Genomic DNA, 27,605 nt, shown 5'->3' on the forward strand with positions numbered 1-27,605 from the left:
TTGACACCGCTCGATTTAGAGTTTAGGGTTGTGGTGATGATGAAGGAGTATATTTGGGTAGTAGTGTGTTAAGCTTAGGAATAGAAACACCTATTAACGACACCACTGTTACTAATGATGTCTCAACGATATCAACGATGTCTCTGCAAGATCCTACAAATCCCCTGGGAGGACAGACGCACCAACATTAGCATCCTCGACCAGGCCAACATCGAGGCACTGATCACATTCGATCAGCTCTGCTTGGCAGGCCACATAGTTTGCATGCCAGACATGAGACTCCCAAAGCAAGTGCTCTGCTCGGAACTCCTTCACGGAAAATGAGCCAACGGTGGGCAGCGGAAACGTTACAAGGACACCCTCAAAGCCTCCCTGATAAAGTGCAACATCCCTACCGACTCCTGGGAGTCCCTGGCCAAAGACCACCGAGCACCTCGAGTCTCGTTGCTGAGAGCATGCAGAAATCAACGCAGGCAGTGGAAAGAGCGGGCGGCAAACCAGTCCCACCCACCCCTTCCCTCGACGACTATCTGTCCCACCTGTGACAGGGACTGGTTCTCGTATTGGACTGTTCAGCCACCTAAGGACTCATGTTAAGTGTGGATGCAAGTCTTCCTCGATTCCTAGGAACTGCCTATGATGATGATACTAAACGTGTCCTTACACTAATTACTAAATTGAGCACCTAGCCCCTGCACCGTTCACCATCATCATGGTTTCGATACAGTTATTAACGTCCGGAGTCAATTCTGAGGAGAAGAAAATGAGCAACTGGCAGCAAAACAAAACATAAAGCGCCATCCTGCTCGCCGGACCTGTTCTCTCGGGCCAGCTGCTGCCGGGGACAGAGAACGAGTGATGCGCATCACTTCCGGCGGAAGGAGCGTGCTTGGTTTCAGCATGGTGAGTTTTAACTGTTTGAATTGGGTTTGAACTGTTGGTGTTTGTCCAGCCGCGGCTCGCGCCTATTGGCGCCACTCCCGGACCGCCGCCACTCCCGGACCGCGCCTATTGGCGCCACTCCCGGACCGCCGCCACTCCCGGACCGCGCCTATTGGCGCCACTCCCGGACCGCCGCCACTCCCGGACCGCGTCCATTGGCGTCACTCCCGGACCGCGGCTCGCGGCGGCCCGCACTGCCTGAGTATTTGTTTACCATAGACACATCCATCTGTTCAGTTTGCGTTGCTTATCTTAAACCCAACTCCCAGCTGAGTGAGACCGGGCACCCAGGGGCTGTGTTTATCTTGAAGAGGCACATCAAAAGGTGACATTTTATTCGGACCTAAGTGGGGCTCTGGCGATGGGTGTGAAGGTTTCCTGCCCAGGGAGCGGCTCTCAGTCAGGGAGTGAGTGCTGGCACTGCAGACCCACATTGCATGGCCCTGAGCTATTGATATAAATCCAGAGTGGGAGAGCTCGGAGCGGGTCATCTCAAATCACGTGTAGAAAAAGGCCCGTGTCAGCCGTAGCTCGGAGTTGCACCCTCACCTTAGTCAGAGTTCAGAGTCTTGAGCACAAAAATCTAGGCTGACACTTCAATACAGTAGACAGAGTGCTGCACTGTCTTAACATGTTCCAGCAATGTTTCTGCTCTAAAGATGAAAGTGTATGATCGTATTTTGGAGTCTTCCGGGCCAGCCCGGCAATATAAAGTTGCTTCCAAGTTACCTCTAGCATTTGGTTCCTTGTTCACTGCTGAGAAACTGCAGCTAGTGTTGGCACCTCTGGTAGGATGTATTCTTGGAGGTTTGATCATGTGACAGTTAAAGCAGCTGAACAGTCCAGCAGGGTCACGCGCAGAGTACTTGGACGCATTGGGATTCCCACTCATCACATTTACAATGGTGGGCAACAGGTCTGAGGAATTTCGGTCTCAGTAAGTCTCAATTTTTAATCGATCCAGAATGTGCAAGACTGCTGGGCAGAATTCCTCTGATTGCTTGTTTGAACCCTGGTAACCCTTGCATACTAACATGCAGTGTATCATCATCATCATCGACAGTCCCTCGGAATCGAGGAAGACTTGCTTCCACTCAAAGTGAGTTCTCTGGTGTTTGAACAGTCCAATACAGGAGCCACAGACTCTGTCACAGGTGGGACAGATATTCGTCGAGGGAAGGGATGGGTGGGACTGGTTTGCCGCGCGCTCCTTCTGTTCTCTGCGCCTGACCTCTTCACACTCATTGTGTTGAGACTCGAAGAACTCAGCGCCCTCCCGGATGCACTTTCTCCACATCGGGTGGTCTTCGACCAGGGTCTCCCAGGTGTCAGTGGTGGTGTCGCACTTTACCAGGGAGGCTTTGAGGGTGTCTTTGTAACGCTTCCGCTGCCCACCTTTGGCTCATTTACCATGAAGGAGCTCTGCATAAAGCATTTGCTTAGGGAGTCTCGTATCTGGCATGCGAACTATGTGGCCTGCCCAGCGAAGCTGATTGAGTGTGGTCAGTGCTTCAATACTGGGGATGTTAGCCTGGACGAGGACACTGATGTTGGTGCGCCTGTCCTCCCAGGGGATTTGCAGGATCTTGCAGAGACATCGTTGGTGATATATCTCCAGCGACTTGAGGTGCCTTCTATACATCGTCCAAGCCTCAGATCCATACAGGAGGGCGGGTATTACTACAGCCCTGTAGAGCATGAGCTTGGTGGTAGATTTGAGGGCCAGGTCTTCAAACGCTCTTTTCCTCAGATGGTCAAAGGCTGCACTAGCGCACTGGAGGCGATGTTGAATCCCCACATCAATGTCTGCCTTTGTTGATAAGAGGCTCAGTGTATACTGATTCTGTTATGTATGAATAAAGAGTCTGACTGGATACTGTGAGCTCAAAGTATTGCAGGCCTCCAGAGTGCCTCTCCAGCCTGTGAGGCCTCCTTAAGTACATATGCTCCAAAGAGATCATGGGATCCCTTGGGACTCCAGGGGATGAGCCCTCTGGTGGTTGTACAGGTTTACAACACTCCCCCGCCTCCCCCACCCCCAAAGTCAACAGTGTAACTATTTACAACGTGAGTCGACCTGGGGCCTTTCTTTCCCTGGTTGATCGTCTCGGTGCAAATGCTGGTTTTGGTGAATCGTTTGTTGGGCCCTCGCTGGGCTGCTGTACAGCTGGCCTTGCTGGGATGCCTGGTGTGGTGAGTCCTGCTGGACTGCTGCGGGTGATGGGGGTTCTGCTATGTGGCCAACCGCGGTGTCGGTTGCCACTGCTGTGTATGTTGGGGGGTCAAAGAAAGTAGGGTCCAATGTGGGTTGTTCAGGATAGTCCATGAATCTGAGTTTGATTTGGTCCAATGAGTCCATTTGAAAGTTTGACCCGAAACACCCTGCTCTTTGGCCACAATAATGCCAGGATGCCACTTGGGACCTTGTCCATACTTCAACACAAATACAGGATCATTGATTTCAATTTTGCATGACACATTTGCGCTATCATGTTATGTACTTTGTTGAAGCCGCCTGCTCTCTACCTGTTCATGTAGATCAGGGTGAACTAACGAGAGCCTTGTCTTAAGTGCCCTTTTCATGAGCAGTTCAGTGGGTGGAATCCCAGTGAGCGAGTGAGGTCTCGTGCGGTAGCTAAGCAGGACTCGGGATAGGCGAGTCTGCAGTGAGCCTTCAGTTACCCTCTTCAAGCCCTGTTGGATAGTTTGCATTGCTCTCTCTGCCTGACCATTGGATGCTGGTTTGAACGGGGCCGATCTAACATGTTTGATCCCGTTATGGGTCATGAACTCTTTGAACTCGGCACTGGTGAAACATGGCCCGTTGTCGCTCACAAGGCAGTCCGTGCGTGGCAAACATGACCCGCATGCTTTCAGTGGTGGCAGCGGACGTGCTTGCCGACATTATCTCACATTCAATCCATTTGGAGTACGCATCTACAACCACAAGAAACATTTTACCCAAAAACGGGCCTGCATAGTCGACATGGACCCTGGACCATAGTTTGGAGGGCCAAGATCATAAACTTAGTGGCGCCTCCCTGGGTGCATTGCTTAACTGCGAGCATGTGTTACATCTGTGCACGCAGGACTAAGTTCGCATCGATACCGGACCACCACACATGGGATCTGGCTATCGCTTTCATCATTACGATGCTTGGGTGAGTACTGTGGAGGTCACTGATGAAAGTGTCGCTGCCCTTCTTGGGGACCACTACCCGATTACCCCTCAGAAGGCAGTCTGTCTGTATAGATATTTCACCTTTGCGCCGCTGGTACGACTTTATCTCTTCCTGCATTTCCAATGGGACACTGGACCAGCTCCCGTGAAGCACACAATTTTTTATTCGGGACAGTAAGAGGTCCTGGCTCATCCAGGTTCTAATCTGTCGGTCTGTGACAGGTGATTGCTCACTTTCGAATGTTTCCATGACCATGACTAAATCTGTGGGCTGTGCCATTTCCACCCCCGTGGTGGGCAATGGCAGCCTACTGAGAGCATCGGTACAATTTTCTGTGCCTGGCCTGTGGTGGATGGCGTAGTTGTATGCGGACAACGTGAGCGCCCATCTCTGGATGCGAGCCGATGGATTCGTATTTATCTCCTTACTTTCGGAAAACAGGGATATTAGTGGCTTATGGTCAGATTCCAATTCAAATTTGAGCCCAAACAGATATTGATGCATTTTCTTTACCCCATAAACAAACACTGATGCTTCTTTTTTACTCATGCTGTAGGCTCTCTCAGCCTTAGACAGACTTCTGGATGCATAAGCAACCGGTTGCAACTTCCCAAATTCACTAGCTAGTTGCAATACACACCCGACGCCGTACGACGACACATCGCATGCTAGTACCAAACGCTTACATGGATCATACAAAACAAGCAATTTGTTTGAGTCTTAACAATTTTCTAGCTTTTACAAAGGCATTTTCTTGGCTTTTGCCCCATACCCATTTGTCTCCTTTACGCAGTAAGGCGTGCAGTGATTCTAACAGTGTGCTGAGACCCGATAAGAAGTCACCAAAGTAGTTCAGGAGTCCGAGAAACGACCGCAGCTCCGTCGCGTTCTGTGGCCTCGGTGCGTTCTCGATTGTCTCCGTCTTCAATTTGGTGGGTTTGATGCTGTCCACCGCGATTCTTCTCCCCAGGAGCTCCACTTCAGGCACCAGGAAAACGCACTTTGAGCGTTTTAACCTGAGCCCCACGCGGGTAAGTCGACTAAGAGCCTCCTTCAGGTTCTGTAGATGCTCCACTGTGTCCCGACCTGTAACGAAGATGTTGTCCTGGAAGACCACCGTGTACGGGACTGACTTTAGTAAGCTTTCCATGTTTCTCTGGAATATCGCCGCAGCTGATCGATTTCCAAATGGATATCTGTTATAAATGAAGAGACCTTTGTGCGTGTTGTTGCAGGTGAGGCCCTTCGATGATTCCTCCAGCTCCTGCTTCATGTAAGCCGAGGTCAAGTCCAGCTTTGTGAACGTCTTTCCTTCTGCCAGCATAGCAAAAAGGTCGAAGGTCTTTGGCAGTAGGTATTAATCCTGCAGGGAGAAACGATTAATAGTTACTTTGTTATCACCACAGATTCTGATGGTGCCATCTCCCTTGAGGACTCGTTGAATTCGATCGGCAAAATGATGCCCTCTCGTTGCAGCCGGTCCAGCTGCATCTCTACCCTTTCTCTCTCTCTCTCATCATGTACGCTACTGCTCTCGCCTTGTGATGGATGGGTCATACCCCCGGAATTAGGTAGTTCTGCACTTTTGCTCCTTGAAACTTCCCGATGCTGGTTCGACCTGCGAAGGGAACTTGTTTAAGATCTGGGCACACGAAGTGTCGTCCGTGGACGAGAGCACTCGGACGTCGTCCCAGTTCCAGCGTATCTTTCCCAGCCAGCTCCTGCCACGCAGCGTGGGACCAACGCCCGGTACCACCCAGAGTGGTAGCTTGTGCACCGCTCCATCGTAGGAGACCTTTTTATAGTAGCACTGCCGATTACGGGAATCAGTTCAGTTCTCAGTTTCGTACGAATGGGAGTCAAGACTGGCCTTGAGGCCTTGCTGCACCACAATTTATCGAAAGTCTTTTTGCTCATAATGGACTGGCTCGCGCCCGTGTCCAGCTCCATTGACGCCGGGAATCCATTTAATTCAAACTTCAGCATTATCGGGGGACACTTTGTGGTGAATGTATGCACCCCATATACCTCTGCCTTCTCGGTCTGAGGCTCTGGTTCGTCGTGATCTGCCGTGGATCTGTCCTCCTCTGCAACATGGTAGTTTGCAGGATTAACAGGGTTTGCAGATCGTCTGCACATATGTTGGAAGTGTCCCATTGTTCCACAGCCCTTGCAAACGTACCCTTTGAAGCGGCATGAATGGAAACGATGATCACCCCTGCAGCGCCAACAAGGTGTTAATGGCCTTGCATTCATTACCCTTGATGGTGGACTCAGACATCTGCGGACGTGCAGTTGCAGGCATGTGTGACCTGCCCTGTATGTTGCGATTTGAAAACAACATCGCTTTGTTCACAGTACTTGTAGCAGCACTCGTGTGCTGAGAGATTTGCTTAGTATTGTTACTGGTGGCAATGAACGCCTGGCCTACCGCTATGGCCTTACTCAAGGTTGAGGTCTCTACTGTCAAAAGTTTGCAAAGTATCACTTCATGGCCAGTGCCAAGTACGAAAAAGTCTCTGAGCATGTGCTCTAAATGTCCTTCAAATTCGCAATGTCCCGCAAGGCGTCTTAGCTTGGCGACATAACACACCACTTCCTGGCCTTCAGACCTTTTGTAGGTACCTCGCCATCAGAACGCTTTCCTTCGGGTTCAGATGCTCCCGAACCAGTGTGCACAAATTATCGTATGATTTCTCTCTGGGTTTCGCTGGAGCAAGCAGATTTTTCATGAGGCCATATGTTGGTGCCCCGCAGACGGTGAGGAGAATCGCCCTTCGTTTGGCAGTGTTCGCTTTTCCTTCCAGCTCGTTGGCCATAAAGTATTGGTTGAGTCGCTCTACGAACATTTACCCAATCATCTCCCTCCGAGAATTTCTCCAGGATGCCCACTGTTCTCTGCATCATTGGGTTCGTCATCTAGCTCAAAGTAATGTGTGACCTTGGTACTTTATTGCAGGTCTTCAGAATACCTCTCTTACTGTGAGACCTCCTTAAGTACCTGTGCTCCCAAGGGATTGTGGGATCCCTTGGGACTCCAGGGGATGAGCCCTCTGGTGTCTATACAAGGTATATACAGGTTTACATATATAACAGATTCACTGGATATTCTCTATATTGATTCACTGGATATCTCTGACTGGTGAGCACCACAGAATATTTAAATTTTCCATGATTTTGTTTGTCGGATTTTATTTTATTTTCTGTTGTTTTTTTGTTTAGACATCTCTTTGGTTGGGCCACTTCTTCCTCAAATTCTAATGGTGTCTCGTCTACGCTGTGGCAAGTAGCTGCTCTCCCTTCAGTCACTGGAGAACCGGCCACATTTAAAGGACCCATCATCCGCTAGCCCTCACCCCACTGTTGCCAAATTCAAATACCGATCCTGAACCCGAATCTCGCAGGCTGGTTATTTAGGGAACAGAGCTGAAATTCTCAGTGTTGAAAGCAGGCAGGGAATCCCTATGACATGTCCCACTCCACATTGTAACTTCGCTAGAAGTAACATGGTGACGGGATCAGGTGCGAAGTTCCGTGAACTTAAGGAATTTTGTCCTGTGTTGCTAATGGCAGCACTCAAAAGAGCAAACCTCAAATTCCGGGAGACTCCTGGACAATTTAGGAGGGTTGGCCACTCTAACTGTGCGTGTCAGTGTGGTATGAAAATGTCATATCAATGCAAGATGTGAAGAGTAACTGCTCCTTGAAACATTGATTGCCATATTATGGGGCGGACATGATGAGCCGAATGGCCTTCTTCTGTTCTGTAAATTTCTATGATTATCCAGGAGCTCACCAATTTGTGTACCCTGAATGATAATTGATGGGTCCTTACCTCTTGTTAATCTGATGGAACATGGATGAGAAATGTTTGTTCCCAATTGCTGATGGAAAATAGCTGTATCTATGTTGACCAGTTAAATATTGTATTAGTTAAAAGGTCGATTAATTGGAATTTCATTAACATTTTGTTAATCTACTTAGTGTCAGGACCAATAACCTGTTTATAGTAGGTATTTGGCTAATCTTGCTGCTATTTTTGTTGCTTCCAACTAAACAATCAGAGACAGATCTGTTTCAGGTATAATTAACTTTTTGTCGCCAATTTGATTGTATTTTGCATTTGGTGGTACAGGTATTTGTTCTTGCTTTGTTTGTTATGGTATATGGCACTAGCCAGCATGCACAATATTGTTGATACATTGTCCATAATGCTGTACTAATAAGAGCTATCTATTCTGTGAATGACGCACTGTAAAGCAATACTGCATAATCAATAATCGTCAAGGTATTGTGAGTGCTTTCTTAAGAGTACAGAAGGTCTCAGTTGGTGATAAACCACTTAGCAGATTGTACATCTCATGGGTTGAAGACCCTAAACTAAATATAAAGTTCATGAGCAAGAAAAAAATGTCAGTGCCTGTTTAAAAAAAATGTTTTTTTTTAAATAGCCGAAAGCACCAAAAGCTAAGAAAGGGCCGGAGCACAAGATTATCCATCCATATAGCAGAAAGGCTGCTCAGATGGTACGGGAGGCACATAAACAGGAAAAGAAGGACAAGTATGTGATTGTGTGCTGTTTTAAGAAGTCATTAAGACATTGCTATGTGAAACACCAGTGTGCATTTCTTCTATTGAAAGTGTTTTTCCTAGTGAAATCAGGAAAACTGACAAAACTTCAGCTCTTCCACAGTATTATCGCTGTTAAATATCCCATTAAAAGTTAGACCCTTTTGGATTAGGTGTAACTGGGTTTTAACAGCGTTTTGACTGTTAAACAAATGTTATGGCACCTGAAAAACTAATTTTAATTTTGTGGAGTGTCAAATTTATCCATTTGAATAAAAATTACAATTTTGTAAGAAACTTAAAAAAATATATTTTGTTTGAGTTTTCTCATCTTTATTTCAGGTTTACCTTTTGACCACCTGAGAGCCCAATCTTTGTTTTGCTCTCTAACATTTTTTAAAAAGTTAGAATCAAAGGAGCTTACTCACTTCCTGGTTATCAATCTGTGAAACTTCTGCATTGTGATTGGCTGCTTAGACAGCTTGTTGATTTCAAATATGCGTTGGAAACGCTGCACTTCTCGACACAGAGATAGCGAGATCTTTTGTGTGAAGCTTACTTCGGGGCCAGTGGTGAACGCCTTTGCTTTGCCGCTGACCGCAAATTACGGGCCATTATCTCGCATAACAACAGGGACATCACTTGACAAGTAATCCATTGGTGTGAAGTGTTTTGGGACATCCTAAGGATGTAATTAGGTGCTATATAAAAGCAGATTTGTTCTTCTGTCGAATGGTTCTTATGGAACTAGTTTCATTTTTTTTGTTTCTTGCTCTTGATGGAGAACTACCAATGCAAAGGAAGTAAACCCTTGATCTGAGACTCATGCCAGTTTTTAAAAAAACTGCTGTGTTTTTATATAATACCTGCACAACATAAGAACATAAGAATTAGGAACAGGATTAGGCCATCTAGCCCCTCGAGCCTGATCCGCCATTCAACAAGATCATGGCTGATCTGGCCGTGGACTCAGCTCCACTTACCCGCCCGCTCCCCATAACCCTTAATTCCCTTATTGGTTAAAAATCTATCTATCTGTGATTTGAATACATTCAATGACCTAGCCTCAACTGCTTCCTTGGGCAGAAAATTCCACAGATTCACAACCCTCTGGGAGAAGAAATTCCTTCTCAACTCTGTTTTAAATTGGCTCCCCCGTATTTTGAGGCTGTGCTCCCTAGTTCTAGTCTCCCCGACCAGTGGAAACAACCTCTCTGCCTCTATCTTGTCTATCCCTTTCATGATTTTAAATATTTCTATAAGATCACCCCTTATCCTTCTGAACTCCAACGAGTAAAGACCCAGTTTACTCAATCTATCATCATAAGGTAACCCCCTCATCTCCGGAATCAGCCTAGTGAATCGTCTCGGTACCCGCTCCAAAGCTAGTATATCCTTCCTTAAGTAAGGTGAACAAAACTGCATGCAGTACTCCAGGTGCAGCCTCACCAATACCCTATACAGTTGCAGCAGGACCTCCCTGCTTTTGTATTCCATCCCTCTCGCAATGAAGCCCAACATTCCATTCGCCTTCCTGATTACCTGCTGCATCTGCAAACTAACTTTTTGGAATAACAATGTTATTCACTAATTATTTGGCAACAATCACAATCCTAACCAATATTTTGCTCAAACACCACTCTGAGTAATACTGCGTCACTGAGTGAGAATATCATAGAAACATAGAAAATAGGTGCAGGAGTAGACCATTCGGCCCTTCGAGCCTGCACCATCATTCAATAAGATCATAGCTGATCATTCACCTCAGTACCCCTTTCCTGCTTTCTCTCCATTCTCCTTGATCCCTTTCGCTGTAAGGGCCATATCTAACTCCATCTTGAATATATCTAACGAACTGGCATCAACAACTCTCTGCGGCAGGGAATTCCACAGGTTAACAACTCTCTGAGTGAAGAAGTTTCTCCTCATCTCTGTCCTAAATGGCTTACCCCTTATCCTTAGATTGTGACCTCTGGTTCTGGACTTTCCCAACATTGGGAACATTCTTCCTGCATCTAACCTGTCCAGTCCGATCAGAATTTTATGTTTCTATGAGATCCCTTCTCATCCTTCTAAACTCCAATGAATACAGGCCTCGTCGATCCAGTCTCTCCTCATATGTCAGTCCTGCCATCCCGGGAATTAGTCTGGTGAACCTTCGCTACACTCCCTCAATAGCAAGAACGTCCTTCCTCAGATTAGGAGACCAAAACTGGACACAATATTCCAGGTGAGGCCTCATCAAGGCCCTGTACAACTGCAGTAAGATCTCCCTGCTCCTATACTCAAATCCCCTAGCTATGAAGGCCAACATGCCATTTGCCTTCTTCACCGCCTGCTGTACCTGCATGCCACCTTTCAATGACTGATGTACCATGACACCCAGGTCTCGCTGCACCTCCCTTCTCCTAATCTGTCACCATTCAGATAATATTCTGCCTTCCTGTTTTTGCCACCAAAGTGGATAACTTCACATTTATCCACATTATACTGCATCTGCCATGCATTTGCCCACTCACCGAACCTGTCCAAGTCACCCTGCAGCCTCTTAGCGTCCTCCTCACAGCTCACACCACCACCCAACTTAGTGTCATCTGCAAACTTGGAGATATTACACTCAATTTCTTCATCTGAATTGTTAATTGTTAACAGAAGAACCAAAGGCGACATGCGGAAAAGCATTTTTGTGCAACAAGTGATTAGGATCTGGAATGCACTGCCTCAAAGGGTGGTGGAGGAAGATTCAATTATGCTTCCAAAAGGGAATGCAGGGTACCAGCACTGAGCCCTGCGGCACCCCACTAATCATTACCTGCCATTCTGAAAAGGACCCGTTTATCCCGACTCTCTGCTTCCTGTCTGCCAACCAGTTCTCTGTCCACGTCAATACATTACCCCCAATACCATGTGCTTTAATTTTGCACATCAAACTCTTGTGTGGGACCTGTCAGTACCTCCAGGTCAGTATCTGTGACTTCCCCTACATGGTGAGATCCTGATTTCAATTATACCTTTGTAGACATTGTAGGCTTTGTTCCTCTGAGGGATGGTACAAAGGTGATCTATGGAAAACTATCATAGAATGAGAGAATGGTTACATCACAGAAGGCGGCCATTTGGACTGTCGAGCCTGTGCTGGTTCTCGGCAAGACTACTTCACCCAAATCTCAGCCCCCCGCCCTTTCCCTGTAGTTCTGCAATTTTTCCTTCAGGTACTTATCCGATTCCTTTTTGGAAGCATGATTGAATCTGCCTCCACCACCCTTTGAGGCAGTGCATTCCAGATCCTAATCACTTGTTGCGTAAAAATGCTTTTCCTCATGTCGTCTTTGGTTCTTCTGTTAATTACCTTAAATCTGTGTCGTCTGGTTCTCAACCTTTCCGCCAATGGGAACAGTTTCTCTTTATCTACTCTGTCTAGACCTGAAGTCCTTCATCCCTGGAACCATTCTTGTAAATCTTTTCTGCACCCTCTCTAAAACCTTCATATCCTTCCTAAAGTGCAGTGCAGTGCAGTGACTGTACAGTCACCTGAGAACTCGCTTTTAGAATGGAAGCAAGTCTTCCTCGATTTTGAGGGTCTGCCTATGATAGTGCAGTGCCCATAATTGGATACACTACTTTAGTTGAGGCCAAACCAGTGTTTTATAAAGGTTCTTCATAACTTCCTTGCTTTTGTACTCTATGCATCTATTTATGAAGCCCAGGATCCTGTATGCATTTTTAACTGCTTTCTCAACCTGTCCATAGCTTTGCTAGAACTCTTTCACATTCTCTTCATGCTGGGATAACCTTACTTCTTTATAGCATTCCCTTAATATACTTTTGTTGAAGAATTCCAAATTCACCAGCACCCCATACTGAGCAAGCTGTGAATGGAAGTCTAGAAGGAAATGGAACAACATAGCTGCCAAAGACTACATGAAAAGTAGAGGCAGGCCTCAAGTGGTCCTCGGGCCATATTATATACATCATAGGCAGTCCCTCAGAATCGAGGAAGACTTGCTTCCACTCTCAAAATGAGTCCTTAGGTGGCTGAACAGTCCAATACGAGAACCACAGTCCCTGTCACAGGTGGGACAGATAGTCGTTGAGGGCAAGGGAGGGTGGGACTGGTTTGCCGCATGCTCTTTTCGCTGACTGCGCTTGATTTCTGCACACTCTTGGCAATGAGACTCAAGGCGCTCAGTGCCCTCCTGGATGCACTTCCTCCACTTAGGGCAGTCTTTGGCCAGGGACTCCCAGGTGTCAGTGGGGATGTTACACTTTATCAGGGAGGCTTTGAGGGTGTCCTTGTAAAGTTTCCTCTGCCCACCTTTGGCTCATTTGCCGTAAAGGACTTCCAAGTAGAGCGCTTGCTTTGGGAGTCTCGTGTCTGGCATGCAGACAATGTGGCCTGCCCAGTGGAGCTGATCAAGTATGATCAGTCCTTCAATGCTGGGGATGTTGGCCTGGTCGAGGACACTAACGTTGGTGTGTCTGTCCTCCCAGGAGATTTGCAGGATCTTGCAGAGACATTGTTGGTGGTATTTCTCCAGCGACTTGAGGTGCCTACTGTACATGGTCCATGCCTCTGAGCCGTACAGGAGGGCGGGTATTACTACAGTCCTGTAGACCATGAGCTTGGTGGCAGATATGAGGGCCTGGTGTTCAAACACTCTTTTCCTCAGGCGGCCGAAGGCTGCACTGGCGCACTGGAGGCGGTGTTGAATCTCGTCGTCAATGTCTGCTTTTGTTGATGAGAGGCTCCCGAGGCATGGGAAATGGTCCACGTTGTCCAGGGCTGTGCCGTGGATCTTGATGACTTGGGGGCAGTGCTGTGCGGCGGGGACATATATACGCTATATTATATATACTACAATTATGTACATCAGGTGTTCTAAACCATTTTGCTTCTGAGGCCTCCATCCGTGTTATAAAAACTCCACAGACCCACTATAACACAACACAGCTATTTTTTAAGAATGGCTCCTGTCATGTGGTTTAAAAGCTAGCAGCAAATTTGCACACGGCAAGATCCCATAACAGAAAATCAGATGGATCACCTCCAGGCTCAGTTCCCAATGTAAAATGGTATATTTTTTTAGATATAACTTTCATGGCTGTCGCACCTCGCCTGCGTGATGCCCCGGGACTCAGATCCGGGACCACAAGCTCCGGCAGCGGGCAGTTTGATCAGCTGCCTGTGCCATGCTTGGCTCTGTAAACATCTGCCATGGGCAAGCAGCGGTCAGCCACACAAAGAGCGAAAGGTAAAGTCAGCTGAACATTCGCTGACACTCTGGTTAATTCTCTGCCCATTCCCCTAACAAAACAGACATCAAACCTGTTGCTCCGCCTACCCGATTTAAACATGGCGGGCAGGAGAATGCTGACGACTCTCATTAACCGATCTTTGGGAATAGAGGGGGCGGGATTTCCTTTCCTCCAACATCAGTGCTGGCAGTACATCGGCCCAACCTCGCATCGGTGCACTGAATTAAACTCTCCTTTTTGTTGGAGGAGGATTTTTTCCCCCTATTCCCCATCCGGAAGCCTGTAACTCTTGCTATGATATAGTTCCACGGGGACTGGCAGTCCTCTGGCCTATCACCAATGTGTTCATTCTTCAAGTTTGGGTTTGGACAGAGAGCGCTACCAGATTATTGGGCAGTATAGCTAAGCTTGATCTTGTCATCACCCAATGTTCTCACGTGCAGTCAATGGATATCAATATAGATTTGTGGGAATCCTGGATGATTGTTTTTTTTTCCCCTCGCCCTGTTGTAGCAAACCTATCACCTGGCTGAAGTTAACCAATTTAGCATAAAATGGGATGAAACCTCGAACCTTTCTGATCGTCTTAGCTCAGTTCCATACTAGACAGCTTACCAATTGAGTCATTATCGGGAGAGCTGTATATTCTTTTTTGATAACAAGAATCAAATAGTGTTTGAAAGTTCCTTTAGAATAAATGAGGCTTTTTCAGTTATACACGCACATGGCCAAAATTATTGGATTATTATTAATACACCATGCTTAACAAATTGCAATGTTGCTTCATTTTGGCATCAAGCATTTGAAATTGGGGATAGTGCAGCTTAGATTCAGAATTAACATTTTTACTATGCCCAGCAATGTGCCTTAGCCCCAGTGGATTAGTTTGCCAAAAAGGATTTGTAATGCTACAACAGCAACAACAAGTTGCATTGATACAGCGCCTTTAACGTAGTGAAACGCCCCAAGGCACTTCACAGGAGTACTATGAGATAAAAAATTTGACTCCGAGCCGCATAAGTAGAAATTAGCACAAGTGACCAAAAGCTTGGTCAAAGAGGTATGTTTTAAGGAGCGTCTTGAAGGAAGAAAAAGAAGCAGAGAGGTTTAGCTAGGGAGTTCCAGAGCTTGGGGCCTAGGCAACACAAAGCACGGCCACCAATGGTTGAGCGATTTATAATCAGGGATGCTCGAAGGCAGAATTTGAGGAGCACAGACATCTCGGGCGGTGGGGGTGGGGTGGGGTTTGTGGGGCTGGAGGAGATTACAGAAATAGGGAGGGCCGAGGCCATGGAGGGATTTGAAAATAAGGAGAATTTTGAAATCGAGATGTTGCTTAACTGGAAGCCAATATAGGTCAGCGAGCATGGGCGTGATGGATAAGTGGAACTTGGTCCGAGTTAGGTCACAGCCAGCTAAGTTTTGGATCACCTCTAGTTTACGTAGGTTAGAATGTGGGAGGCCAGCCAGGAGTGCGATGGAATAGTTCAGTCTAGAGGTAACAAAGGCATGGATGAGGGTTTCAGCAGTTTAAGAGCTGAGGCAAAGGCGGAGAGGAGTGATGTTACAGAGGTGGAAAAGGGCGGTCTTAGTAATGCTGCAGATATGTGGTCGAAAGCTCATTTCAGGGTCAAATATGACACCAAGTTCGCAAAACCTGTAGCCAGCGACCAGCAAAGTTGAAAACCGGTAGACTGAGTGAACTGGCAGCTGGTCGCAAGAAGCCAGCAAAGCTGATAAACCAGTAGAACAAGTTCAGTAGAGCCACAGCTGCAGTTAAAAAGAAAAATACATTTTTGAAGCAGTGGGTAGGCTTAGGGTATAGACCAGTGCAGAAACGTAGTCTAGCGATGTCCACCAAAGTCGAGAAAATCGGAAACCAATTTGACAGAAGAATTCAGAGCGAAGACTTGAAGCAACTGAAGCAGAGCAAAGCCACAGCCGATGAATCAAACCGTGTAGTCGGTAAAGCAACAAAGTCCTGTTCACGAGTGAAGGAAATATTTCTTCAGAACTCCAGCCGCTGCAAGCTCTGAGGCAAAGAAGAAATTATGTCATCACAAAATGTCTTAAGAAACCAGTGTCATTTTTCAATGTAAAACCATGTTTTTTTCATCTTCTATCCAGGATAAAGAGTGGAAAGGCTGCACGTCTAAACACAATTGGTGAGTTAAAAACATTGTAGTTACTATTTGGGGTTGAAAATGGGAGATAAATGTAATATCTGAAGTTGTGGAGCCTGCAGAAAATACAACCGTAAGACTTTTGGACGTTCAGCTTTATTGTTGCGGTCTATATTTGTTTATGGCTTGAGTGAACTATGGGCTCAAGTTTTGGACCCCCGCTAGAACGCACTCATCGGAGAGGCCCGCCTAATTTGTGGAACAGAACTTGCGCCGAATACTTGTCTCGCGATTCTCGGATATATGTCCGGCCGTTTCCAGCTCGTCGCGGCGCAGCAGGAGCTGCTGGGGGCGGAGCTACAGCCCTGCACCAAAAAGAGTGCCGGCAGCTGCGCGTGTGCGCAGTAGCTCCTGGCCCTCCCAGCGTGTCCGGGCGACGACCCTATCCCTGGCCGAAGGGACGTCGCCCTGATCCCAGGTCGAGTGGCCTGACTGTCTTTACCTCTTCAGCAGCGGGGCCTGCCCAGCATCTTGTCGAGGGCGGGCCACACCTGAACTCCTCTTAGGCGGCGGGGCCCACCCGACTGGCATCTCCTGGGGGCGGGCCAAGCCCAAACTTGTCATTGGCAGCGGGGCCCGCCCACCCGACATCTCCTCGGGAGTGGGCCCCGCCCAAACTCCTCGTTGGTGACGGGGCCCGCCCGACCGGCATCGCCTGGGGGCGGGCCCCGCCCGAACTCCTCTTCAGGGGTGGGGCCCGCTCGATTAGCATCTCCTGGGGACGGCCCCTACCCGAACTCGTCTTCAATGGCCGGACCCGCCTGACCAGCATCTCCTCGGGGGTAGGCCCCCCCCGAACTCCTCGTTGGCAGTGGGGCCCGCTCAATTAGCATCTCCTGGGGATGGGCCCTACCCGAACTCCTCTTCGACGACGGGGCTCGCCCAACTGGCATCCCCTGGGGGCGGGCCCTGCCCGAACTCGGCGGCGGTGGGGTTCGCCCAACCGGCATCTCCTCGAGAGCGGGCCCCACCCGAGCCCTTCATCGGCAGCAGGGCCCGCCCGACCGGCATCTCCTCGGGGGCGGGCCCCGCCCGAACTCCTTGTTGGCAACGGGGCTCACCCCACCGGCATCTCCTCGGGGGTAGGCCCCGCCCGAGCAGCTCTTCAGCAGGCTATTGGAGGGTTCCTGGTGCTGCAGTAGGTGAGTAGAATCTTCAAATTTTTTTATTTATTGATTGATTTTTTAATTTTTAAAAAATTATTTATTTTTTTTGATTGATTTTATTGGTTGATTTATTGATTTATTTATCATTGATGATGGCTCTTTATTGGTAAAATTGTAATGCTTTGTAAAATCCCCTAACTTCCCTTCCGCTCCCCCCCGCCCCCCCCCCCCCCATCTCTCGCTACCTGTGCTTAATTTATAAAGCATAGACAAGGTTTTTCTGAGCGCACAGAAATCGACACTTACTCCGTTCTAAGTTAATTTGGAGTAACCTTTCGCTGCCTAAATTTGCAAAACAGGCGTAAGTGACTAGTAACACCCCCTTTTCAGAAAAAAAACTGCACTAAAACAAAACTGTTCTAACTAGCTAGAACTGGAGCAAACTAAATGCCGAGAATTGCGAATTATAAGATACTCCATACTAAACTAGTTGCTCAAAAAAAATAGGAGCAACTTGAGCCGAAACTTTGGCCCAATCTAGCAAAGCTCCTCATGTTGGCAGAAACCAGAATTTGCATGGTACAATACTCAGTATGAATGTTTTTACATTATTGGATCCTGGAAAATAAGGCCTTTATTTTTGCTCACCTCCCCTTTCTCAAAACAAAATTATTTTTAACGTTAGAAAAGTTGATGAAAGCTAATATTCTAGCTTTAGAATATTAGGGCTAGTTTGATGAATTGAGCCAGCTGATATAGACATTCCGCATACTGTGTGCACGTTTTTCAAATCCAGTTCTCTAGATTCTTATCTAGTATTACGATAACAGGAATTTTACTATCTCTGTTGTGCCCTGCAGTGCTGTGGTTATGTTCAACTAGCTGATCCTTCTGTCAAAATGAATGCATTAACTTAATAATTTATACAGATGTCCCACGTGGTTTTTCATAATTGATTCACCCTTTTTTTTAAAGATGCAGTCTAATTTAATTCAATCTTTTAGAAAGGAATTGGATAATTATCCAGTTAGGAATAGGAATGGGGTAATAATGCTATAATTAGGCATATAGATAATTAAATAATATTTGAAGCATTGAGAGACATGTTATTGAAAGCATCTCTCGACCACTACACTGTTTCTAGTGTCAGATTGTTTGTCCAATATTTAATGAGCAGAATCTTCCTCCAACTAAATATTGGGAAGACCAAAGCTGTGGTGGTCATTGGTTCATGTCAAAAACCCTATTCACAATCCCTCTCCCTGGTGGGGCAGAACCTGACTGCTCACGACCTTGGTATCATATTTAACCCCGAGGTGAGCTTCTGACCACATATCTGTGCCATCACTAAGACTTCGCCCTGTCTCAGCTCATCTGTTGAAACCCTCATCCATGCCTTTGTACCTCTAACTTGAATATTCCATTGCACTCCTGGCTGACCTCCCATCTTCTACCCTCTGTAAACTTGAGGTCATCCAAAAACCCTGCTGCCCGTGTCTGAACTTGCACCAAGTCCCGTTCACCCATCACCCCTGTGCCCACTGACCTACATTGGCATATAGATAATTAAATAATAGCTAAGCAATGGCTCAATTTTTAAATTCTCATCCTTGTTTTCAAATCCCTCCATAGCCTCGCCCCTCCTTATCTCTGTAATCTCCTTCCGCCCTACAACCCTTCGAGGTATCTGCACTCCTCCAATTCTGGCTTCTTGAGCATCCCCGACTTTAATCGCTCCACCATTGGCGGCCCTGCCTTCAGATGCCAAGGCCTTAAGCTCTGGAATTCCCTCCCTAAGCCATTCCACCTCTTTACCTCTCTTTCCTTTTTTATGACGCTCCTCAAAACCTACCTCTCATCTGCCCATATATTTCTTTATGCAGCTCGGTGTCAAATTTTGCTTGATAACGAACCTGTGAAGTGCCTCAGGACGTTTTACTATGTTAAGGACGCTATATAAATGCAAGTATTATCCAAAGGATGTTCACATCCTTTGGCAAGATTCCTCCAATAGCAGAAATCAGAATTGATTCAGTACTCGGCAGCAATGTTCCTTCCAATTTTCTTTTGCATTGAACGAGCCATAAACTCCTTTGCGTGCAACCTTTTTGTCATGGGCAAAGTTTACTACAAGTGCAGCGTCCAAAATCCGGACTCCGGACCGATTGGTGGCAGGGTCGTCCGGAATCTGTAAAATGTTCCAGAATCGGACCTGCCGACCTCGAGGTCCCGCCGCTGCCTGACCTCGGGCCTCGCCTCGCCGCCACTGCCCTTGCCTCGGGGCCTCCTCGCGACCCGGCCAGCTCCTCCTCCTCAGTGGTGCCCCGCCCGGCCAGCTCCTCCTCCTCGGCGGGTCCCAGCCCGGCCAGCTCCTCCTCCTCAGTGGGGCCCCGCCCGGCCAGCAACTCGGTGGGGCCCCGCCCGGCCAGCTCCTCCTCCTCAGTGGGGCCCCGCCCGGCCAGCTCCTCCTCCTCGCCGGGTCCCAGCCCGGCCAGCTCCTCCTCCTCGGTGGGGCCCCGCCCGGCCAGCTCCTCCTCCTCAGTGGGGCCCCGCCCGGCCAGCTCCTCCTCGGTGGGGCCCCGCCCGGCCAGCTCCTCCTTCTCGCCGGGTCCCAGCCCGGCCAGCTCCTCCTCCTCGGCGGGGCCCCGCCCGGCCAGCTCCTTCTCCTCGGCTGCGGTCCCCCTGACCAGCTCCTCCTCCTCGGCGGGGCCCGCCCGAACAGCTCTTTGAGTTGGGCTCCATCCGACGACCTTATCCGGGCCGGCGGCCAAAACAGCTCCTTGGTGAGCACCCCCCCGCGCCCCCACTTCTGGCGCTCCGAAATATGGAAATACTTGAACCTGGGCTCAGGTGTTTCTGGATTCGTGATGTCAGAAAGACGTTCCAAAGTCCGGAAAAACGCGGAATCCGGAATGGCCTTGGTCCCAAGGGTTCCGGATTCTGGACGCTGCACCTGTACAACAACGACTGCAACACCAACTACTTAAAAGCATATATATAGTCATGCCGTATTGCCACCCCGTCATCTCAAATCATGAGACAATCAGACAAAAATCATGAAATCTGTTTTTATTGGTTTATAAACCTCATTCGTGGTTTTATGTAATTTCTAACAGGTCATAGTTCTTACACGAACTATATTAGTTGGGGGTAATATATTAGCATGGATAGAGTATTGGTTAACGAACAGAAAACCGAGAATCGGGATAAATGGTTCATTCTCTGGTTGGCAACCAGTAACTAGTGGGGTGCCGCAGGGATCAGTGCTGGGACCCCAAATATTTACAATCTATATAAATGACTTGGAAGAAGGGACTGAGTGTAACATAGCCAAGTTTGCTGACGATACAAAGATGGGAGGAAAAGCAATGTGTGAGGAGGACACAAAAAAAATGCAAAAGGACATAGACAGGCTAAGTGAGTGGGCAAAAATTTGGCAGATGGAGTATAATGTCGGAAAGTTTGAGGTCATGCACTTTGGTAGAAAGAATCAAAGAGCAATTTATTATTTAAATGGAGAAAGATTGCAAAGTGACGCAGTACAGCGAGACCTGGGAGTACTTGTGCATGAAACACAAAAGGATAGTATGCAGGTATAGCAAGTGATCAGGAAGGCCAATGGAATCTTGGCCTTATTTGCAAAGGGGATGGCGTATAAAAGCAGGGCATTCTTGCTACAACTATATAAGGTATTGGTGAGGCCACACCTGGAATACTTCGTGCAGTTTTGGTTTCCATTTTACGAAAGGATATACTTGCTTTGGAGGCAGTTCAGAGAAGGTTCAGTCGGTTGATTCCGGGGATGAGGGGGTTGACTTGTGAGGAAAGGTTGAGTAGGTTGGGCCTCTACTCATTGGAATTCAGAGGTGATCTTACTGAAGCATATAAGATTATGAGGGGGCTTGATAAGGTGGATGCAGAGAGGATGTTTCCACTGATGGGGGAGACTAGAACTAGGGGGCGTGATCTTGGAATAAGGGGCCGCCCATTTAAAACCGAGATGAGGAGAAATTTCGTCTCAGAGGGTTGTACATCTGTGGAATTCGCTGCATCAGAGAGCTGTGGATGCTGGGACATTGAGTAAATTTAAGACAGAAATAGACAGTTTCTTAAACGATAAGGGATTATGGGAAGCGGGCAGGGAAGTGGAGCTGAGTCCATGATCAGATCAGCCATGATCTTATTGAGGGTCCATATGGACTACTTCTTCTCCTAGTTCTTATGTTCTTATTACACGTGTCTCATGTTAGAACTTGCTGTGTCAGGTGTCCCATCAAAGTTAATCATAACATCTCAGGGTCATTGTCCATTTAGGATATGCATATATTGGAGATTAGTCTGGATAATGGGGGAGTAGTAGGAAGCAGACAGGTCAATAACATCCTATGCGAGGTGTTATTAGCGGATTGGCTGGAACAATGGAGGCACCGAAGCTAACACATGGCAACTCTTAGCAAGGTCACATTAACTATCTGGGATTGTCCAGGTCATTTCCTATTCCTTTGTAAATTCAAATGGGAAACATCAGGTTAAATTGATTAGTAGTTAAACCATCAAGGTGGCCATTACATCCTGGTCTGGAGGTTTGTTAAGATGGAACCTCGCTTCAATATACATTCTGGGCAAAGTCTCACACATCCCATGCTAGCTCTACTCACACATCCCATGCTACTTCTACTCGCAAAACCCAGTCTACCTCTATTCTCGCACATCCCATTCTGCCTCTCTGCACTCATCTCCCTCTCGCTTTGGCCGTTAGGTATTGTCCTCCTCCGCCCCCACCCCCCCCCCCCCCGCCCCATGTCCAAACTTTCTTGTGTTCTCAAAATTGGTATGCTGGAATTGTACATGTTTACTTATTCTGTGAATACATTCCTTGCACAAATCACAAACTTCCCATATTGCCTAGCTTTCAAAATGCATGATGCTGGATTTTACCACTGTTAACAATCAGTACTTGTTCCTGCTAAAATGTTCTGGGGCAAAATGCTAGCATATTCTACTGTATTCATTGTCAACTGAGTCAAGATTTTTTTTGTTTGTTGTAATTTTTTTAAATTAGAATTTAAATGGAGAGGGTGAATTACATTCACACAAGTGTACAAAAGTGCTGACTAAAATTATTGTGCAAGTTGGACTGCTTTCATAATAGGAAAATACTTTTTTTGTATAGGTGAAAAGCTGCTGTGGTTTCAAGACTATCTTGAGCCTAACAAGACTGAGTACAGTAAGCAGGAAGCCTGTGAGATTATAGAAAGGTAAGAAAGAATTTTGGAAAAAGTTTTGTAATATTTCTTCTGATAAAATTCATTTTTGGACTTGAAATGTGGTTTATTTTTATCCAGTTAATACAAAGGTACCCACAACTTGCAGCTTTAATTTACATTTCTATAGAACATGCACCTGTGTGTATTGTTAATCAGTTTTCACTTATAAGAACATAAAAGCATAAGAATCAGGAGAAGGAGTAGACCATATGGCCCCTCAAGCCTGCTCTGCCATTCTGTATGATCCTGGCTGATCTTCAACCTCAACTACACTTTCCTGTCCTATCCCCATATCCCTTGATTCCTTTGGAGTCCAAAAATCTATCTATCACAGCCTTGAATATACTCAACGACTGTGCATCCACAGCATTTTGGGGCAGAGAGATTGTTTCCCCTGGCTAGATTCAAAAGATTCACTACCCTCTGAGTAAAGAAATTCCTCCTCGTCTCAGTCTTAAAAGGCTGAACCCATATCCTGAGACTATGCCCTATAGTTCTAGACTCTCCAGCCAGGGCAAACAATCTTTCAGCATTTATCCTGTCAATCATCCTCAGAATCTTGTATGTTTCAATGAGATCACCTCTCATTCTTCTAAACTCCAGAAAGTATAGGCCCAATCTACCCAATTACTCCTCATTGGACAACCCTCTCATCCCAGGAATCAATCGAGTGAATCCTTGTTGCACCACCTCTAAGGTAAGTATATCCATCCTTAAAGAAGGAAACCAAAACTGTGCACAGTTGCTTGCTGTACCTGCATGCAAACTCTGTGTTTCTTGTACTAGGACACCTAAAGCTCTCTGAACACCAACATTTAATAGTTTCTCACCATTTAAAAAAAAAAACATTCTATTATTCTCCATCTGCCACCTTATTGCCCACTCACTTTAACCTGTCTATATCCTATTGCAGGCTCTTTGCGACCTCCTCACACCTTACTTTTCCACCTAGCTTTGGAGTTGTGTGGAGTTTTGGAGTTAGGATACTGGATAGTACTATAGTCATCACATTGTTTAAGTGAAGATTTCATAAAGAGCTTTAATTTCTTGGTATTCACAATCATCATGCAGGTGCTTCACTCCTTTCCTCCAAATCAGTTCATCAAATCTGTTAGTAACTTTCTAACATTAGGCAACTGAAGAAAATGACACTAAATTGAAACTATACAGGTTATTACAATAAAAATCCAGGCAGTATCTGATGTTGAAATCTCGACCACCGATAAACGACTCTGACACCTTCAGCTCCGGCAGAAGTTTCTTTAATTTACTTGCTAGCAAGGGAAAGGTCACACTCAGTCAATGGCTAAGTGAACACCTTCGCAATGGTACAATTTCACGAGATATTTATACAGTAAAACCCAAGTTATGGCCTCTTCCTGTGTATTGGCTCTGTCTCACAGGCAGTGAATACAGATAAAGAGTTAATTACTACATTCTTGTCCTGACATGGTTTCCATATTTCCTTTTGTCAGGGTTATTAGTTGGCCAGCTGGCCATTACTCGATGAGAGTGTGGTAATGAGCTATTACCTGCCTTGCATTGTGTCAGGATTGTCCAGTTTCCTGGTTAGTTATCTTTTTGCATCAAATGGATGAGGTCTGTACAAGAGATAATGGCTGGTGGTTTGAGTACTTCGAAAAGGGTGGGGTGGAGTGGAACTGGTATCGTATAGACAATAGGAGAGCACCATGGGGGGTACTTGTCTCAGCAGGACTTGCCTCCCAGCTGTCTGGTGGCTATTAGCCATTTCAAGCCAGGTTTAGCTGTTTATGCAAGCCGACTGCTCGTTGCAGAAATTTCTGGAAGGACCAGGACTCCATTTTGTTTTATATTAAAAAGGGCACAAAAATACATTTCCACATTCCCCCATTTTGTCCTTCATGAGGACAACTTAATCCATTCTGATCTTGTACAGTCTCTCTATTTCCATTTCCATACAAGAGCCTTCAGTAGTTGTTGCAACCATAACTCTAGCCGTGGTCTCGGTAGGTAACATGGTTTTTCCCACCCTGGCACAGCAACACTTAACCAAGACAAGTAATAGATATAGGGCGAAGACTATCAGCAGGAATATGATCAAACCCTGTACCACAGGTCTTCCTAGGGATCCCAACCATCCCGATGCCCAACCCCACAAGGTGATACCGTCCTGGCCAACTGTCTGTTATACTCTCTTACCTTTTTCCTAATGTATTCAGCTAGACTGCTGATTTCTTGTGATTTATCTGGGAAATACGTACAGCATTCTCCACCTATTAATGCGCATGTCCCTCCTTCCTTGGCTAGGAGATAATCTAAGGCCATACGATTTGAGAGCCACTGTTCGAATCGCTACCATTTCATCATTCACCCCTTCAAAGGCTTGGGAAGTTGCGTTGGCTAATGATTCGACTAAGTTAGCCAGTTCCCGTAACTGCCATTTGGTTGATGCTATTCCATAGGGTGGCACCATTACCTTGAATATTCCATTTAGTCATGTCAAATCCCGTTTAAATCTATGACTTCCATCGGCATCCCTTAGAGTCTTTATTGATCTGATAAAGGGTACCACATATCCTAAGTAACAGGACCCTGTCCAGTTGGCTGGTAACCATGGGTAGGCTTTATGGCCACAAATAAAGTAGGTGCAATTATCGAACGTCAGCTCCTGGTCCTTTCGCGCCATCCATACTCGAGTGGTCTCACCTTCCCACCCTTCACCTGGGGCTTTGTTATGGACCATTGTCCAGCCAACGGTTGTTATCTTTCTCCCATCAGTGGGATTAGTTGTGGCTTGCCATTTAGTCATTTGGGAATACTTGCTGCGTCCCATTTCTGGTCCTTTAGTCTCATTACTCACTAGGCATATTATACCCTCAGGATTTCCTATTCCGGGAGTAATACTTGGGAAGGGAGGCTGACGGTTATTATTATAATAGGGCTGGTACCATCCCTGGAAGGTTGTAAGTTTATACCCTGCTGAACTCCATTCTGTTTGCTCCTTCGTTTCTGACACCTTAGTGCAAAATAGGACAAAACTAACCATCAACCATTCTACCATTTCTGATTCGCTAAAGGGGACAGATCTTAGGGGAATACCCCCTTCGGAGTGGACAGGTACATGGGAACATATCCAACAACTCGACAAGTTTCTTTCTTGAGCATACTTATGACTCAGTGCCATAAATATGTTTACTTGCAGTTCCCTTCGGTAGCGTGTCTGTACCCCTGGTATAATCAAAAATGCAAAGTAAAACCCTGTCAAGCCCAGCACTATCAGTCCCCAAAGTCCATACAGCTCCTTATTCAGTCTTTTTCTGTTCCTCTGGTTCCTTCCCTTCCTGCTGGTCGGGTGCCCTTTTGCAATGGGACGCATGGATCCATGTTGGTCTTTCCTTTACCTTGATTGCAGTATTAGTTGCCAGAAAGACCTGGTATGGTCCTTCAAATCTTGGCTGTAGACTGCTTTTTCTTTTAAAGATTTTGATGTAAACGAATTCCCCGGGCTCCAGATTATGACACTGCCCTTCCGTTGGCTTGACTTGAGCTTCCTTTACCTGTGAATGAAAGCTGGAAATACATTTGGTTAGTGCAATACAATAATTCAACATATTTTCCTCCATTTTGTGGATGTCCATTTGTTTTGCAGTAAATGGTGCTGTAAAAAGTAGTCGTTGGGGATGTCCCATAACTATCTCATGCGGTGACAGGCCCGTTGTTCTGTTGGTTGCAGATCGCATTACCATCAAAGCTAAGGGCAGCAGTTCTGTCCATTTCAGTCCAGTCATTGCATAATTTTGGCAGCTTATTTTTAAGCATTCCATTATATCTTTCAACAAGTCCAGCTGATTGTGGATGATAACTGCAATGAAAACATTGATTAATCTGTAAAGCTTTACACATTTCTCTTATAACAGTTCCCGTGAAATGTGACCCGTTATCACTAGAAAGCTTAGCAGGGAGTCCAAAGCGCGGTACGATTTCTTTTAACAAACATTTAGCAACAGTAGTGGCATCGGCCTTTTTACATGGAAAGGCTTCAATCCATCTAGAGAACACATCTACAATAACTAACACATACTTGAATCCCATACACATAGGTAATTCAATAAAATCCATTTGTAAATATACAGAAGGCCCCACTGGATTTGGGTGGGAGGCAGATTCTACTTTTTCCGTCTTACCCGGATTCATTGTCTGACAGGTAACACAATTTTCACAGATTTGTTTTGCAATTGCCGAAATACCTGGTGCATATCAAGTTGCCAAAATATAATCTGCCATCCCCCCTTTGCCTGCATGTGTGAATGTATGAACACATCGGGCAATCCATGGAAGTAATGATCTGGGCGCCACCACGAGGCCGTCGTGGTGAACCCATATTCCTTCTGGATTTTTATAACATTGATCCTTCGTCCAGGTCACCACCTCCTCCGTACTGGCCTGTGTCTGGAAGGCCAGCACGTCATTAGTGGCGGATCTGAGCAATTATTTTTCCTTCGTGGGAAAAATGACATCTGCATCCCCCCTTTTGACAGAGCTGCTGACTTAGCTACATTATCAGCTCTGGCGTTCCCAAGTGCCACCTCATTCGACTGGCCTGTATGTGCTTGGCATTTGATAATGGCAAGTTTCAAGGGGCATTGAATGGCTCGCAGGAGATTTTTCACTTGTTCTGCATTTTTGAAGAAGTCAGGTACCCGCGAATCTTCCAAATTTGTCCACAGTCATGTGATGCCCCAAAAGCATACCTGGAGTCGGTGTAGATATTAACTGTTTGTCCTTTAGCAAAAATACAGGCTCGAATTAATGCAAACAATTTGGCTTGTTGGGCTGAAAAGGAGTCTGGAAGAGAGGCTGTTTTGACAACATTAAAACTGGGTTACAATTGCATAAGCTGCTCTAGGTTGGCCCCTATCATTTCGTAAGGCTGATCCTTCAACATAGTACACTAGATCAGGGTTACACATTGGTACATCTGTTAAATTGATACGTGGTTTGGGGTTTGCCGTCTTCTTCCGTGGGGAGTAGAGTGGCTGGATTTAAGGCAGTACATCTTTTAATAAGGTTAGGATTGGTTAACAGTTCAACTTCATACTTAGTGGTTCTTGCAGAAGT

General features: G+C 46.4%; 1 protein-coding gene across 4 annotated transcripts in view; it reads left to right on the top strand.

Annotated features, from left to right (window-relative positions):
- The first annotated feature begins 798 nt into the window (after positions 1–798).
- The window catches only part of tma16 (translation machinery associated 16 homolog), a 64,105-nt gene continuing 37,298 nt past the window's right edge, over positions 799–27,605 (top strand). The window contains exons 1-4 of one of the 4 annotated variants that reach the window (XM_070865167.1): positions 799–903; positions 8,576–8,685; positions 16,077–16,114; positions 22,412–22,496. In XM_070865167.1, coding sequence (XP_070721268.1) covers positions 859–903; positions 8,576–8,685; positions 16,077–16,114; positions 22,412–22,496 — 278 coding nt within the window. In that variant the 5' untranslated portion in view covers positions 799–858. Of the gene's footprint in view, positions 904–938; positions 1,268–4,047; positions 4,104–7,242; positions 7,267–8,575; positions 8,686–16,076; positions 16,115–22,411; positions 22,497–27,605 lie in introns of those variants that run through there. The other 3 variants (XM_070865186.1, XM_070865177.1, XM_070865195.1) reach the window with 3 other exon arrangements.

Source organism: Pristiophorus japonicus, chromosome 2 (genome assembly GCF_044704955.1).
Source record: "Pristiophorus japonicus isolate sPriJap1 chromosome 2, sPriJap1.hap1, whole genome shotgun sequence".
Taxonomy (NCBI): Eukaryota; Metazoa; Chordata; class Chondrichthyes; family Pristiophoridae; genus Pristiophorus; species Pristiophorus japonicus.